Here is a 16197-nt window from a genome sequence, read left to right as displayed (position 1 = left end):
GACATACAGACACAGATTTTGTGGTAATAGCTTTTGAATTCTTCAACCTACCCAATTGATTTTGATATTGTTTTTTCATTACATATTTTACTTTATTATAGTTGTAAATTTCGATTGATATACAATGTGTGTATTTATGAAAAAATGTGAAATTTTCCGGGGGTGAACCTAGGGGTGTTTGCCATCTGGCCCCTGTGATTTATCTATCTTAGTGGTTGCGAGGTGGCGCCGTACCACTTCCTGGGTTTAACTGTTGACATACCAAAGAGAATTTACATTATTCCTCATTGTGTCTTCCACCAGGGGATTTTCCTGGGTAAAGACAGTTGAGAAGGCGACATTCACTAGATTGGCCCTTTCCTCATCTCCTTCCACCATGACCCCCATGTTATTTCTAAGAGGACCCACACTCTCTGTTTTTAGTTTCTTATCATTTATATACTTGAAAAATAATTTGGGATTATTTTTGCTCTCCCTTACAATATTTCTCTCAGTCTCTATGTGGCCTTTATCTGCTTTTTACAGGATTTATTTTTCTCTTCATAATCCTTTAATGCCTCATCGCTACCTTCATGTTTTAGCACCTTAAAGCCTTATCTTTCTCGCTTAAGACTAGTTAGCCACGTTGGCTTTTTCTTGTTCCTCTTATGCTTTTTCCAATAAGGTATTTGTTTATTGTTTTTGTTTTTGGGCCCGGGGCTTTTGTCTTTGAGAACATTGTCCCAGTCTATGCCTTTAAGGTCTTCTCTTAGTTGCTGAAAATTTTCCCTCCTGAAGTTTAGAGTGTTGGTTGCCCCTCCACTAACGCTCTTAGTAAAACGTAATACAAAATCAATGATATTATGATCACTATTACCCAGGTTCCCCCCAACCTGTAGTTTTGATACCCTGTCAGGTCTATTGGTAATGATAAGGTCCAGCAGTGCCCCCCCTCTTGTTGGCACCAGGACTAGTTGCGACAGGTAATTGTCTTTTGTTGTTGACAAGAACCTGCTACCTTTGAAGGACCTGCAGGTTTCTGCCCCCTAGTCAATATCTGGGTAATTGAAGTCCCCCATGATAAGTACTTCACTATACTTTGTAGCCGCATCCATTTCACTTATCAGCATTTTCTCTGCTGCCTCCATTATATTTGGAGCCTTATAACAAACCCCTAGTAATATTTTATTATTCTTTTTCCCTCCCCTTATCTCCACCCATAGGGACTCCACATTTACATTTGCGTCACCGATGTCATCTCGCAGGACAAGCTTGAGGCAAGAATTCACATATAAACAAACCCCTCCCCCTTTTTCATTTATACGATCCTTTCTAAAAAGACTATAACCATCTATAGTAACAGTCCAGTCATAGCTACTGTCCACCCATGGCTCTGATTTCCTGGCAGGAATGAGGACAACACTGCTGCTGAGGCAGGATACTTTCTTTCTTTTAACTTTTTAGCTATGACTAGTCAATCAGAATTGACTGACCGATCACAGCAACCCCTGTACAGGGACAGCTTTGAGAGGTCTTGGGTGTAATGACCTTGATTCTCAGCCATCTTTGACAGCTTTAAATGCACGACAATATAGATTGTCTCAATGCCTCTTCAAGCAGTTAAGTTACCAAAGGATCCAACCCAGGATATTTTGGGAATAGTAGCTCTACTTCTCAAAAAGGCCAATCATTAGGTATCCTGGATGCAAAAAGCACAGAATTTCTCTGTCCCAAAATCTTATTTTTTATCCTTTAGGGAGACCCACAAAAGGATCTTCCATTTAGCATTTAGATCAATCATATCCTGTATCAATACTGTGACCAAGAGACATAGTCAATGTCTGGATTTTATCCTTCAACCCTTGATGAAACGAAGACAGTTTTATTGAAGACACCAAGGAAGTGTTAAAAATCATGGAGTAAGCACCCTGGACAGAACACTGTTCCTGGCTTACCTGTGAAAAAGCCAGTTTATATACTTCAATTCCGCATAGTCAGACATTATGAGCTGTCATATACAATCTAAATTTAGATTTCAAATCTAAATAAAGTCAATCCTCTATTAATCTTCAGGACTATATCATCGATTGATTGAAGTTCTTACTAACTAATAACTTTTTCTTGTTTGATTGGGAATTTTTTCCTACAGGTACAGGGTGCCCCATGTGTTAAATTTTCCTCACCACGTTAGCTAATTTATCTATGGCATGGTGGGGGCAGCTTTACCAACATAATTCTGATAATCCTTTTGTACCCTTCATTCATTGGTATGACTGCCTCATGATATGAAGATTTCTTCATGTATTTAAATGCTAATTACTTCAATTTGATTTATCACCTATCAAACTGATCCTGTTAAAATATCTTTTCTGGATGTTCAATTTTGCTGTGAGAACAACAAAATTCAAATGAAATTATATAGAAAACCCACAGATGGTAATACCATACTGAGGCAAGACGGATCTCAACCAAGACATAGAAGAAAGAATTGCCTCTAGAGGAATTCATAAGAGCTTAAAGTGCATGTTCCTCAAAAAATGCAATAATAACATAACATTTATTCTAGACTTAAATCACACCGCTCTTAGTAGAGCCAGTAACTAAGCTGACTCAAAAACTAGATATTTGACAAGCAGCAATGATTACAAAAAAGCAGTAAATGAATCCCCTGTAGTATTCTCCATCCCTCGTAGTGGCAACTTTAATTATATTATCCACATCTTACAACGTAATATTCCACTGCTATACCTCGATTCTATATTATTTAAGATGGTTTTGGTTGTGTAGCCAAAACATGGCCAAAACATAGCCAAAACATCAGTGGGTCAGATTTTGTCTCCCAATTTGCATCAGTCACCTAAAGGCAAGCCTATCTGGCTTTCGTGTTATGGTTGTTTTAAATGTGGTGTCAATCGTTGCACAGTCTGTAAATACATAACCAAATCTCAAACATTCACATCTAAGACACACCAACAATACCATATCAAAAAATATTTGAATTGTAATGTGAGGTACAATATGTGGGTTGTACCGTAAGTAAAGAAAAGGATTTCAGAGCTCAATGTAAGGGGATAACGCTGCAAGTGGCATTCAGGGTACTAAAAATATATCTGGGTGCTCTAAACACTTCAGACATGTTCATGCAGGCTCTGTATGTAGCTATTATAGAATGATTTGGTGAAATTGGCAAAAAAACTAATTTGTGTCAGATTCTTGTGCCCTCATTTTTTTTAGATTTTCACTGTGCACTACCTCAGGAGCCCTCTGCATACATCATTAGTAGCTCCATGTGTTAGTATGGTGCGGACCGTGAAGAGGTTAATGCTTTTTCCCTGTGTTGTCCTCTCTTCCCCACGCTAGAGTCGGCTGGGACACTGTTCCGCTTGATAACGGGTGGGGTAGAGCATTACATGCACCGCTATTCTTAAAGTAGGTTTTGGCTTTCCACATGTGAAGTCTTCAGTACCATGAATAAGGACATTTCTGTCCCCAACACATGTGGGATAGAGGGTGGAGGCTATCATTGTCTATCATCCTATATCATCTCAACTGGATTGATGTTTTTTAAAATCATACCAATAAACTTACCTTGTTTTAACTGGATTACTTGGAAGCTGGATCCCTGCTTTGTTCCTTAAAGGGGTATTCCAAACTGTGCATTTACATTTAATTTAATTCATTTTACATATGTAAACATTTCTTCAATTGGATGTTATTAAAAAAATGTTCCTGTGTGAAGAAAATTTCTGATTAATGTAGTCATGTTGCCCCTTAGAAACGAGATAACTTCCTCAGATATGACCACCTCACATTTTGGCAGCGGTGGCCAGACGTGCGCTATTGAGTCCTGCCTGACCACCTGGATTCAGCAATCATTAACACAGGATGGTGTGGAACCTGCAGTAACTCCTAGAAATTTCATATACAAAAACCTTTTGTTTCTTTGTGTAATCCCTCCAGCCATATACAAGGACACAGTCTTGTTTCTAAGGGACCATATGACTACATTTATGAGAAATTATCTTCACACAGGAACATTTTTTTAATAATATCTAATTGAAGAAATGTTTATAAATTAATTAATGAAACAGAATGTGAATGCCCATTTAATGGTGACAAATGGTTGAATGCTAAATAGTATATTTGTGCCAAATTCTGTATCCTGTATCATAAGCTATGTAATAATATAAGAATATGTAAAGTTGGTCAAATTACAGTTTTTTTTTTTAATATGGCACCAAACATTTTCCATATGCAAAGAATCATTTTGCTGCTTTATTTAGACAGTAATAAGGTGGCCCTTTGTGCACATATTTTTATCTGGTGTAAAAACACATTGGAACTATTTTAATAAAATTGGTGATATCTTAAGTCTTATCTTCAGAACGGCAAAAGTTGCTGCTTAGTCCCACTCTGTGTCGCTGGAGACTTGCTTCTTGATATAAGCATATACAATGAGATTCAACAAGTGGTCTTCAATGGAGCTCAATATAGATAAAGGATGGCAGTCATCTTCACAAACATCTTGTTGACACATCTGTATTAATATCCAGGGTCTCAAGACTTTGCTGTTATTTTCATTATTTATAAGGCCTTAAGAATGCAATAACTTTAGACCGTAAGAGTTTGATAAATGACCGAGGTAACATCTCCTTGTGTTTCTCTGTATATTTGAAGTAATTTTGAGGATGTGCAAGGACCTCAAAAAATGCCTTAATCAATTTTTTATCCTAAAGAAAAAAAGAATTCTGTAAATGTCATAAGCATTAAAAATAATAACCATAAGATTGTTATAACAAAATACCATTACATATGACTGTTGGACCTGTTACTGTTTTCATTTTTCTATACTCAATTTCCCAAAACATGACACTTATAGTTTTCATCTTTTTTGCACTAAGATTTTTATTTTCCTGTGAGCTAATTTTTTGGTGTAAAAAAAATGAAAACTCTTTGCTGAAGGGGAAAAGAAAAAAACATCTTTTAATCACTTGTTTTTTTAATTACAACATTTATAAAGTTATACTTAACCCCTTAGGGACTCACAATATTTTGGCCTCTAGGACATGGCCCCATTTTTCAAACCTGGAAGATATCCAGGGGATTTTGAGATTGTTTTCTTGTGACACATTGGGGCTCATTTACTAAGGGTCCGAATCGCGCACTTTCGTCGAGTTTCCTGACGATTTCCGATTTGCCCTGAATTGCCCCGGGATTTTGGCGCATGCGATCGGATCTTGGCGCATTGGCGCCGGCTTTCATGCGACAGAAATCGGAGGGCGTGCCTGAAGGACAAACCGACGGATTCGGAAAAACTGCAGATTTTGAAAAAGAATTTGTGTCGCAAGATCAGCCCTTACATGCACCGGGACGAAACACGTGAACTCCGGCGGAGCACGGACCTTAGTGAATCACGGCAGACAAGAATCAGCATCGGAGAACGCGACTGGACCGGGTAAGTAAATGTGCCCCATTGTACATCAAATTAGTTTACAAATTTGGATGATATCTTTTGTGTTTAGTTATGAAAAAACTGACATTTGGCAAAAATTTTGAAAAGTTCTTTATTTTAAAAGTTATAAATTCTTTACTTTTGAAGTAGATAGTCATAGCACCCAAATAAATTCATAACTTACATTTCCCAAATGTCTGCTTTATGTTGGCATGGTTTTTTAAGATTCCACGTATTTTACTAGAACGCTATGATGCTCAGAATATGGGTGCTATTTTGCACATTTTTTGGAAAGTCAACAAAACCTGTATTTAGATGAACCTGTTCAACTTTCAATTGACTGTGAGAGGTCTTAATAATAGCAAGACTGGTAAATTACTCCATTATGGAATTGACACACCTCAACCTATAAAAAAGCACTTTTGAGAAGATGTTTTATAGGGGTTAAAAATGGACGTGCGGTCTACAAATTGCAATATGTTTTGACAATACATTTATTTTGGGTGGAAAATTAAACATTTGCAATGGATTAAATGAAAAAAAGGCTCCACAAAGTTTGATACCCAATTTCTCCTGAGGACACTGATACCCCATATGTGTTGGTAACCTGCTGTATGGGCACATCGCCATGCATAGAATTGAAGGAGGCGCCAAATTTGATGAAATAAAAAATATTAAGTTTTCATTATATAGTTGATGAGTTCCCCTTCTTTGTAAGGCGTTTGACATATGGTTCGGGGGAAGTCATCCGACTTTAGGATACCTTTAGGGACGCAATAAATTTGGGTTATAATCTATATATATGTACAGTTAAAACCAGAAGTTTACAAAGAAAAGACAAATATGCATGTTTTCTTACTGACACAAAATGGGAATACCGTATATTCCGGCGTATAAGACGACCTGGTGTATAAGACGACCCCCCTACTTTCCTGTTTAAAATATAGAGTTTAAGATATATTCGCCGTATAAGACTACCCCTTTTCCAACGCATACAAAACACTGGTAAAAATTAAAAAAAAAACAGATTTGAATTTAACATGGTCCTTTTTTAATTTAAATTCTTATGACATGCAGGTATATAGCAGGAAAACTGTCGCTCATAAACATAAGGCATACAACAACAACATTACCATTACAGCACAGCCCCCAGTAGTATACAGCACAGCCCCCAGTAGTATACAGCACAGCCCCCAGTAGTATACAGCACAGCCCAGCCCAGCCCAGCATTAAAAAAAAACAAAAAACTTATATACTCACCCTCCGGTGGCCCCGATGTGCTGCGCTGCTCCCCCGATGTCCGCGCGGCTCGTCTTCAGTGGTCCGCGCCGTCTTCTTTCTTCTGCTGGGCGCCTAGTATGACGCACCGCTGCTGGGAAAAACATGGCGGCGCCCAGCAGAAGAAAGAAGACGGCGCGGAAGACTGAAGACGAGCCGCGCAGACATCGGGGCCAACGGAGGGTGAGTATGCGCCCCGATGTCTTTTTGAGGCTGCTAGCACCGATCGCTGGTGTTAGCGGAGAGCCCGTGAGCCCTCTCCATGCACCGGGACCCCACCGCCGCTGTGAATACACGGCGGGCGGTCGGAATTACCGGCGTATAAGACGACCCCAGAGAAGACAGAAGATTTTTCTGTCTTCAAAAGTCGTCTTATACGCCGGAATATACGGTATATTTTTTTCGTTTTAGGTCAATTAGAAATAGCAATTGCTAAGAATTTGGGCCCGTTCCTCCTGACAGAAATTGTGTAACTGAGCCATGTTTGTAGGCCTTTAAATTTTCAACAAGTGATAAAGATGTAAATTTTGTCAGTATTGTCACATAATGTTCTTTTCTCATGATTACATTTATTTAGTGAAGTGCACCAGTGACTCCTGTAGTAATACATCTCCACAACATGATGTTGCTGCCCGCATGTTTCACAGTTTGGATGGTGTTCTCAAGCTTGCAAGCTTCGCCCTTTTTCCTCCAAACATAACAATGGTCATTATGGCCAAACAGTTAAATTTTTGTTTTGTTTTGGTGTGCATTTGCAAACATTAATCTGTTTTTTTTATATTTCTTGTGGAGAAATAAATTCTTCCTGGCAGAGTGATCTTTCAGCCTATGTTGATACAATACTCATTTCACTGTGGTTAATAATACAATCTTACCAGCATCTTCAAAAGTTCTTTTGCCATTGTTCTTGGGTTGATACATTAAAGACCAAAGCATGTTCACCTCTGGGAAACAACCTGTCTCTCATCTTGTTTGTACTTGTGTATAATTGTTTGTACATATGAACAAGGCACCTTCAGGTATCTGCAAATTACACCCAAGGATGAACCATTGTGCAAGTCCACAAATCTTTTGGCTGATTTTTTTAAAGACTTTTCTATGGTATTATACAAAGAAGCAATCTGTTTCTAGGAGTGCCTTAAAAAAACGGATGGCGGTTGTTACAGGGGAACATTGTTCCTAACTGGACCCTCTGCTCTATAATTATATATATATATTACATACAGGGTAAATGGATACACTATATACTGATAGCAGTCACTGATATTCTATAGTGAGATGTCAGTGTGTACTGAGGCCATTTGATCATTAACATATCAAAAGGCTTTGAAAAGGAAGAAGCCACCATAAACCAGGTGTGAGATTCTCTATCTACACACACTGGAGTCTATCCTAACTGATCTTAGGGTGGAGTTATGGGGGGTGGGCAGGGGCTTGCCCACCATATTTAAGCTGGTAAAAGCAGAAATCTTGCTCTTTCTTTGTTTCCTGACCCTCCTGGAAGACGAGCACTTAAAATAAGGAACCAGGTTATTTATGTGTGCTTTCGGTGTATGTATATAACTTTATAAGAGTAATTATAACATAGTACTTATTATAATATAGTAGACTTTATATGTGTATCTATAGATATTCCAGGTGTTCTGTGTTTTACCATATATTCATAACTGTCTGCAGTAAGTGTGTATATATTAGTATAACTACATGTACAACCTGTAGCCATATCCCATTCACACGTGGATCTATGCCATGCATGTGTATTAGAAGAGTAGATATATAGATGCTATTGTGCATGAGTCTCTACATGTATTTGGTCAGGTACTGGATGTGACTCCTGCCTCAGGATATATCCAGGAGCTACTGTAGTGGTAGAATACATTGTATATACTGATATACTGAATCTCCCTGGTGTCTGTAGTATGAGTCCTAGATAATGGATGGGGCACCCTTGGTGTTACAGCCGTATCCAGGGAACAGACGGAGGCAATGTTGTGCAAAATAACTCACGGTTCTTTATTAGAACAACTGCTAGTTGTAGGAGTGATCATGGAGAGTGATCCTCATGAGAATATTCACCAGCCTGGTAGTAGGTGCAGGCTGGGATGTAGCTGTGTCCAGATGTGGAAGCTGCAGCTTTGTCCTGGGTGTTCTGTGTGTAGCACTGAAGGTGTGCGTCACACTGTCTCTCTCTGGTCACTGGAATCAGGTGTGCTCTCTAGGAGAGCTGGATTCCAAGATGTACTCCTCTGTCAGGAGCTGGATTCCAAGAGAGCCTTGCCCATTCCTGTCCAGGGGTTTGGTCATTCCCTGGTCAGGTGGTGGTTCACTCTCCAATCACACTCCAGTTCACATGGAAGAATATCATTGGATAAGAAACATCACATACCTTAACCTTTGCTATACAGGCAGGGTCTAACACTATTGAGGCTTAACACTCACTGCACTCTCCCTGAGGCGAGTTGTGCAGGGTCACCTGCAGGGGAGATACAGATGGAGGGCCTCTTTCAAAATACTCCACTGCCCATACATTGGCAGGGGTGTTACACATACATACACATTACTGGGGGTCCAGGAGGGGGCAGAAAAGGAGGTTCTCTATGTATTTTGTATTGTATATTATGTAGTTACTTTGTCACATGTATGTTGTTAGTAAAGTATTTTTATATTTTTATAAGTATCTGCGAGGGTTGTATGTTACTCCTGTGATGTAGGAATGACTGGAGTGGGTGCTTATGATAAATACAATTATTACTAAAAAGGCCTGGAGGTGGCCTCACTAAGACCCATTAGTCAAATTGAAAGAAACTATATATAAAAACAGATAACTTTATTTATATATATTTTAAAAAGGACTTAGAAAAGATACCACTGCACACAAGTGATTTAAAAATCTACAGAAAGTAGAGCCAGAATCATAAACTTTTTCTGTATATAGGGGTAGTATAGGTATGTTCCGAGTGTTGTGAGTCGTGATGGTCAGTTGTTTGTTTGTAGACTGTTAGTTGGGCAATGTTGTTATTTCCATCCAGTGTGTCCTGTTTGTTGACAGTATTATTTTATTTAGCGATATGTTACCACACCGTGACTTGGACACTGGATAATTTGAACACTAGGTGTCACTGGTAAGTATTTATTTGTAGTATTGTTACAAAGTAACCGTTTTCATTCAATGAACCAGATGTTAAATGGGTTAAAACAAGACAGCATCGGGTCTTCGTAAGACCCGAGGCTGTCATGGCGACAGATCACCGCTCCCCGATGACGTCCCGGGGAGCGACGATCCACAGCAAGATGGCGGCACCCATGCGCCGCCATCTTTTTGAAGCCGCGACAGCGTTGCCAGCGGCGATCAGCCTGAAAACACACCACGATCAGTGCTAGCACCAATCGTGGGTGCTACCTGTAAGCCTTTGCTGAAATATGCAGCAAAGACTTACCGGCTATGGAAAGGGTTCGGCCCGCAAGCCCTCTCCATGCACTGAGACCCGGCACGTGCCGTATTAGTACGGTGCGCGTCGGTAAGGGATTAATAGATCCCGAAGTTGCGCCATCTTAACAGTGCATCTTTTTAAGGGCAACTACAAGTCCACAAGATTTGGAGTGGGTAGGCGATGGAGGAAAATGGTAAATGTTGGCTGATAAGTTTTGTGTTTATTTACAAAAAAAAAAATTTTCGAAATTCGAAACCATCGTGTTTTCAGGCAGATAGTTTTACTATATAATGTTGCTGAATAACATTTCCCATATGTCTACTTTACATATTTATCATTTTTGAAATGTCTGGATTATTTATTTTGATGTCATGCGGCTTACAAATTGAATATCGATTTTACGTATTTTCAGAATTTACTAATTTTGGGATAAATACTGTTTTGAATGAAATTTTAAATATTTAGCATTAAAGCCACCCTACATAAACAAACCATTTTCAAATCTGCACCCCTCAAGCTTGTTTTTTGTTTTTTTGATCAGTTTTTATTGTACTTTTTGTGGGATTAAATAGGTAAAAATCATAATTTTTGGCAGTTTTTCTTATGTTTTCTTATACGGCGTTCATCATACGGGTTCAATAATTATTTAAATTCATTCTACAGGTTTTTACAGACGTGGTGATACTATATATGTGGGATTATGATTTAGACTTTTTGTGCATTATATGTCTCTTTATATGTTTTGGGGCTTATGGGCATTTTTATTGATTTATTTTTTATTGAATACCTTTTTTTAAAAACTTTTTTATTAGTTCCACCATGGGACATGAACACGCAATCATCTGATTGCTTGTTAATGATAATACTGATGTATTGCAGGGTATTAGCTTTGTCAGCCTATGCACATGCATGACATCAAAGACGCCATCTTAATGGCATTGCCTCCAGGCAGCCCTGGGGTCATACTGTGCTGAGCGCTAATTGCGGGAGCTCGCACCGTACTAGTAGAGGGGTTAGGGGGTGCTAGGGGGTTAAAGGAGTTTGGCCAAGAAAGTGTTTACACAATAAAGATTATTTTTAAAACCATTACATTTTATCACTTTTATTTCTGTTTTAGTTCCTATCACTGGTCAGTTTTAAAATTAGAGTGTGGGCAGGGACTCTCTCAGAGGACACTTCATGATTCCCTTATGCTATGGGATGCTAAGTGCTGACAATGTGATTAGATTATCAGGGCCCAGGGTTTATTTACACTTTTATTAAACTTCTAAAACTACTATTAGCATCTGACACATAGAGAAAGGAGATGAGACAGATAAGAGATGAGAGAGGATGAGATCCATGAGATGGATATACAGTGCCTACAAATAGTATTCAACCCCATGAAGATTTAGAAGGTTTGATAAGAAGCAAATAAGTTAGAGCCTTCAAACTTCAAACAAGAGCAGGATTTATTAACAGATGCATAAATCTTACAAACCAAAAAAGTTATGTTGCTCAGTTAAATTTTAATAAATTTTAGACATAAAAGTATGGGTGAATTATTATTCAACCCCTCAAACCACCAGAATTCTATTAAGTATTAAGAAGTAGTTCAGGCACAAAGAACAATGAGCTTCAAATGTTTGGATTAATTATGTGTTTTTCCAGCCTTTTCTGACTATTTAAAACCCTCCCCAAACTTGTGAACAGCACTCATACATGGTCAACATGGGAAAGACAAAGGAGCATTCCAAGGCCATTAGAGACAAGATGGTGGAGGGTCACAAGGCTGGCAAATGGTACAAAACCCTTTCCAATGAGTTGGACCTACCTGTCTTCACTGTTGGGAGCATCATCCAGAAGAGGTAGGCTTATGGAACTACTATTAGCCTTCCACGGCCTGGACAGCCTTTGAAAGTTTCCTCCCGTGCCAAGGCCAGGCTTGTCTGAAGAGTCAAGGCTAACCCAAGGACAACAAGGAAGGAGCTCCGGGAAGATCTCATGGCAGTGGGGACATTGGTTTCAGTCAATACCATAAGTAACGTACTCCACCGCAATGGTCTCCGTTCCAGACGAGCACGTAAGGTACCTTTATTTTCAAAGCATCATGTCAAGGCTCGTTTACAGTTTGCTCATGATCACTTGGAGGACTCTGAGACAGACTGGTTCAAGGTTCTCTGGTCTGATGAGACCAAGATCGAGATTTTTGGTGGCAACCACACATGTGACGTTTGGAGACTGAATGGCACTGCATACGACCCCAAGAATACCATCCCTATAGTCAAGCATGGTGGTGGCAGCATCATGCTGTGGGGCTGCTTCTCAGCCAAGGAGCCTGGCCATCTGGTCCCCATCCATGGGAAGATGGATAGCACGGCCTACTTGGAGATTTTGGCCAAGAACCTCCGCTCCTCCATCAAGGATCTTAAGATGTGTCGTCATTTCATCTTCCAACAAGACAACGACCCAAAGCACACAGCCAAGAAAACCAAGGACTCGTTCAAGAGGGAAAAAATTAAGATGTTGCAGTGGCCTAGTCAGTCTCCTGACCTTAACCCAATTGAAAACTTGTGGAAGGAGCTCTAGATTAAAGTCCACATGAGACACCCAAAGAACCTAGATAACTTGGAGAAGATAACTCCAGTGACCTGTGCCGGCCTGATCAGGTCTTATAAAAGACGATTATTAGCTGTAATTGCAAACAAGGGTTATTCCACAAAATAGAAAACCTAGGGTTTATATAATAATTGACCCACACTTTTATGTTTAAAATGTATTAAAATATAACTAAGCAACATAACTTTTTGGTTTGTAAGATTTATGCATCTGTTAATAAATCCTGCTCTTGTTGAAGGCTCTAGCTTATTTGCTTCTTATCAAACCTGCTAAATCTGCAGGGGCTTGAATACTACTTGTAGGCACTGTAAAACACAATCACACTCTTAGATCTACTAACTCACACACAGAATTTGCTATGCTAAATGCCTCCCTTAGATAAAGACCTTATCTGGCCTGTAGCTTGTAAAGAAAGTTTCTGCACACTGCTGCTTGCCGGCAAGAAGTGCCTGTGTCTGATCTTGTTTTGTAATGCAGGAGGGGAGGGACAGGAGGCAGAGAGCATGGCAGTGTGCAGACGGGTTGGAATTTTATCTGTGAAAGTGAATTAGAGCATGTGTTATATTGTTATCCTGGGTATATTTAAGAATTTTGTCTTTGTGGGAATACCAAAGCTAATTTCAGCATCTGTTTTTGTGACTTCCACATCCCTCCTGGAAACCAGAGGACAAAAAGATGTAGGTACAAGCTGACAATCATTTCTTGGGACCCAAGACTGTTGAGACCCAATACTACTATTTAGATTGAGTGTCCAGTGTGGCTACTGAATAACACAAGATATTTTCCTGGTCCGGATGCAGCACCAGTTACCATTTGATAAAATGGCTCTCAGCAGAGTTATGCCTTTGAAAAAGCACAACCAGATACGACAAGCACCTTTCAATCTATTACCCACACTTTAACCTAAACATTATCATACCATAAGCGATTCTATTTTCCATTGTCCTCTCTACCACCTCTTCTGTACCCTAAATCGATAGAGGGAAACATACTCTACTATCCTCATAACCATTAATATTCTATTGTCCCAGGACCATTTCACAGCTACTGACATTAAAGAGGACCTTTCACAACTTCACACATGTAGAGATTATCATTCCATCATGTAGGGGTGGCTACACAGATTCAGGGGCACTTTGAATTTTCCTTCTAACCCCCACGGTTGCGGAGATATCATTCCCAGTTTCTGACCATTGTAATCAGGGTTTGGTCAGAGAGGAGGAGCTGGGGGTGGAGCTGTAGGTTTGTGTTATGCTTATCTTCTCTCATACTGTCCAATCAGTGGCAGGCAATGTCAGAGAAACTATTATGAATATTGAGCTGTGAGTTTTTTCTATGTTCATCTAATAGCAGTGTTCACACACATTCTGCTAATAGCCTCTTGACATTGTGTTAACATAATTACAATGTTTTGTCAGTTTTGCTTGCTGTTGCATTTACGCAGCGTTTGCGTCATGCTTACACTGCGTTTGCGCCACGGTTCCGCTTAGGCGGCGTTTGCGACACAGTTACTTTTACGTTGCATTTCAATTACGTCTACTTTTACACAATGTTTGTGTAACATTTATGCTTACACAGCGCTTGCGTCATGTTTACGCAGCATTTGCATCACGTTTACGAGGCTTACACGCCGCTTTCGTCACATTTGCGCTTATGCTGCGTTTGCGTCACGTTTGTGCTTATGTGGCGTTTACGGCATGGATACGCTTTTGCAGCATTTGCATCCCGTTTACGCGTCGTGTGCATCACGTTAACGAGGTGTTTGCATCACATTTATGCTTACACACTGCTTGCGGCATGTTTGCGCTTATGTGGCATTTGCGTCACGTTTGCGCTCATGTGGCGTTTGCGTCATGAATACGCTTACACAGCAGTTGCGTCACGCTTACGCAGCATTTACATCACGTTTATGCGCCATTTGCATCACATTTATGAGGTGTTTGCGTCACATTTATGCTTACACACCGCTTGCGTCACGTTTGTGCTTATGCGGCGTTTGGGTCACTTTTGCGCTTATGTGGCGTTTGCCTCATGGATACGCTTACGCAGCGTTTCCTTCATGGTTACGCTTACACAGCATTTGCATCACGTTTACGCGCCATTTGCATCACGTTTATGAGGCGTTTGCGTCACATTTACACTTACACGCCGCTTGTGGCAAGCTTGCACTTATGCGCCATTTACGTCACGTTTGCGCTTATGTGGCGTTTGCATCATGGATACGCTTACGCTGCGTTTGCGTCACGGTTATGCTTACGCAGCATTTGCGTCACGGTTATGCTAACGCAGCGCTTGCGGCATGGTTACACTTACGCAGCGCTTGCAGCACGGTTACACTTACACAGCCCTTGTGGCATGGTTATGCGCCATTTGTATCACGGTTACACTTACGTGGCGTTTGCAGCACGTTTACATTTATTCCACATTTGCTTCACGTTTACACTTAAGCTGCGCTTGCATCACATTTTACACTTACTCACCATTTGTGTCACGTTTACTTTTATGTGGCGTTTGAATTACGTTTACTTACTTACTTTGTGTCATGTTTACCCATTCGCAGCATTTGCGTCACGTTTAGGCTTACACATCATTTGGATCACGTTTACGCTCACCGAGCGTTTGCATCACATTTATGAGCCCTTTAGATACACATGGAGAAATTACATCTCACCACTGACAGTGTGAGAGAAGATTAGCATAAGACACGCCCCCAGCTCCAGCCCCAGCTCCTCCTCTCTGATCAAACACAGATTATAATGGTCACGTCTCGGGACTAATAAATCTGCAACCGTGGGGGCTAGAAGGAAAATTCAAAGTGCCTGTGAATCTATGTAGCCGCCCCTACAGAATGGCATGCTAATCTCTGCATAAGTTGAGGTGGTGAAAGGTCCTCTTTAATGGAAAAATGTGCAATAATGAGACTTGTTGTTGGTGTTTTTGTAATTGTTACTATTCCTCTATGGTCCCCAATGCTTCCTTCTCCTCCCTCAATACCTCCTACCCTACTTCTCTACTAGCCTCATCTACCTCCCATATTCCCCTGCAATTCTTCCCCTAACTCTCTACACAAAGTACTTTCTTGGTCATAGTGTCACATACTACTACGTATAAAGGTATCTTACTGAGGCTAACCTGATCTTTATTATTGTGGTCTCCTCTCATACCCCCCTCAAATTGTGAACCCCCTCAACTCTTATTGTGGCCACCTCTCATCTCCCACTCTCCCCGTCATTTTGTGGCCCCTCAAATCTCCCCATTACTCTCATCTCCTCCTCTCTCGTTTCACAATCTTCTTGTGGCTCCCCACATCTTCCCCTCATTTTGTGGACCCTTCATCTCCCTCTCATCCTCACTCTCATTGTGGACCCCTGTTATCTCTCTTATTGTAGCCCTTGATTTCTCCCTCTTTTGTACTATTCTCATTTTCCCCCTCTTATTCTGGGCCCCATGTCATCTCCC

The 16197-nt window shown here is 40.2% G+C and overlaps 1 protein-coding gene across 1 annotated transcript in view; it reads right to left on the bottom strand.

The window, feature by feature from the left end:
• Nucleotides 1-4196: 4196 nt before the first annotated feature.
• The window catches only part of SCUBE3 (signal peptide, CUB domain and EGF like domain containing 3), a 378535-nt gene continuing 366534 nt past the window's right edge, over nt 4197-16197 (bottom strand). The window contains exon 23 of the mRNA XM_072137190.1: nt 4197-4709. Within this exon, the coding sequence (XP_071993291.1) occupies nt 4560-4709 (150 nt within the window). The 3' untranslated portion in view covers nt 4197-4559. The remainder of the gene's footprint in view (nt 4710-16197) is intronic.

Source organism: Engystomops pustulosus, chromosome 2 (assembly GCF_040894005.1).
Source record: "Engystomops pustulosus chromosome 2, aEngPut4.maternal, whole genome shotgun sequence".
Lineage (NCBI taxonomy): Eukaryota > Metazoa > Chordata > Amphibia > Anura > Leptodactylidae > Engystomops > Engystomops pustulosus.
Note: the sequence above shows the minus strand (reverse complement) of the source record. Positions and strands in the feature narration are given on the sequence as shown.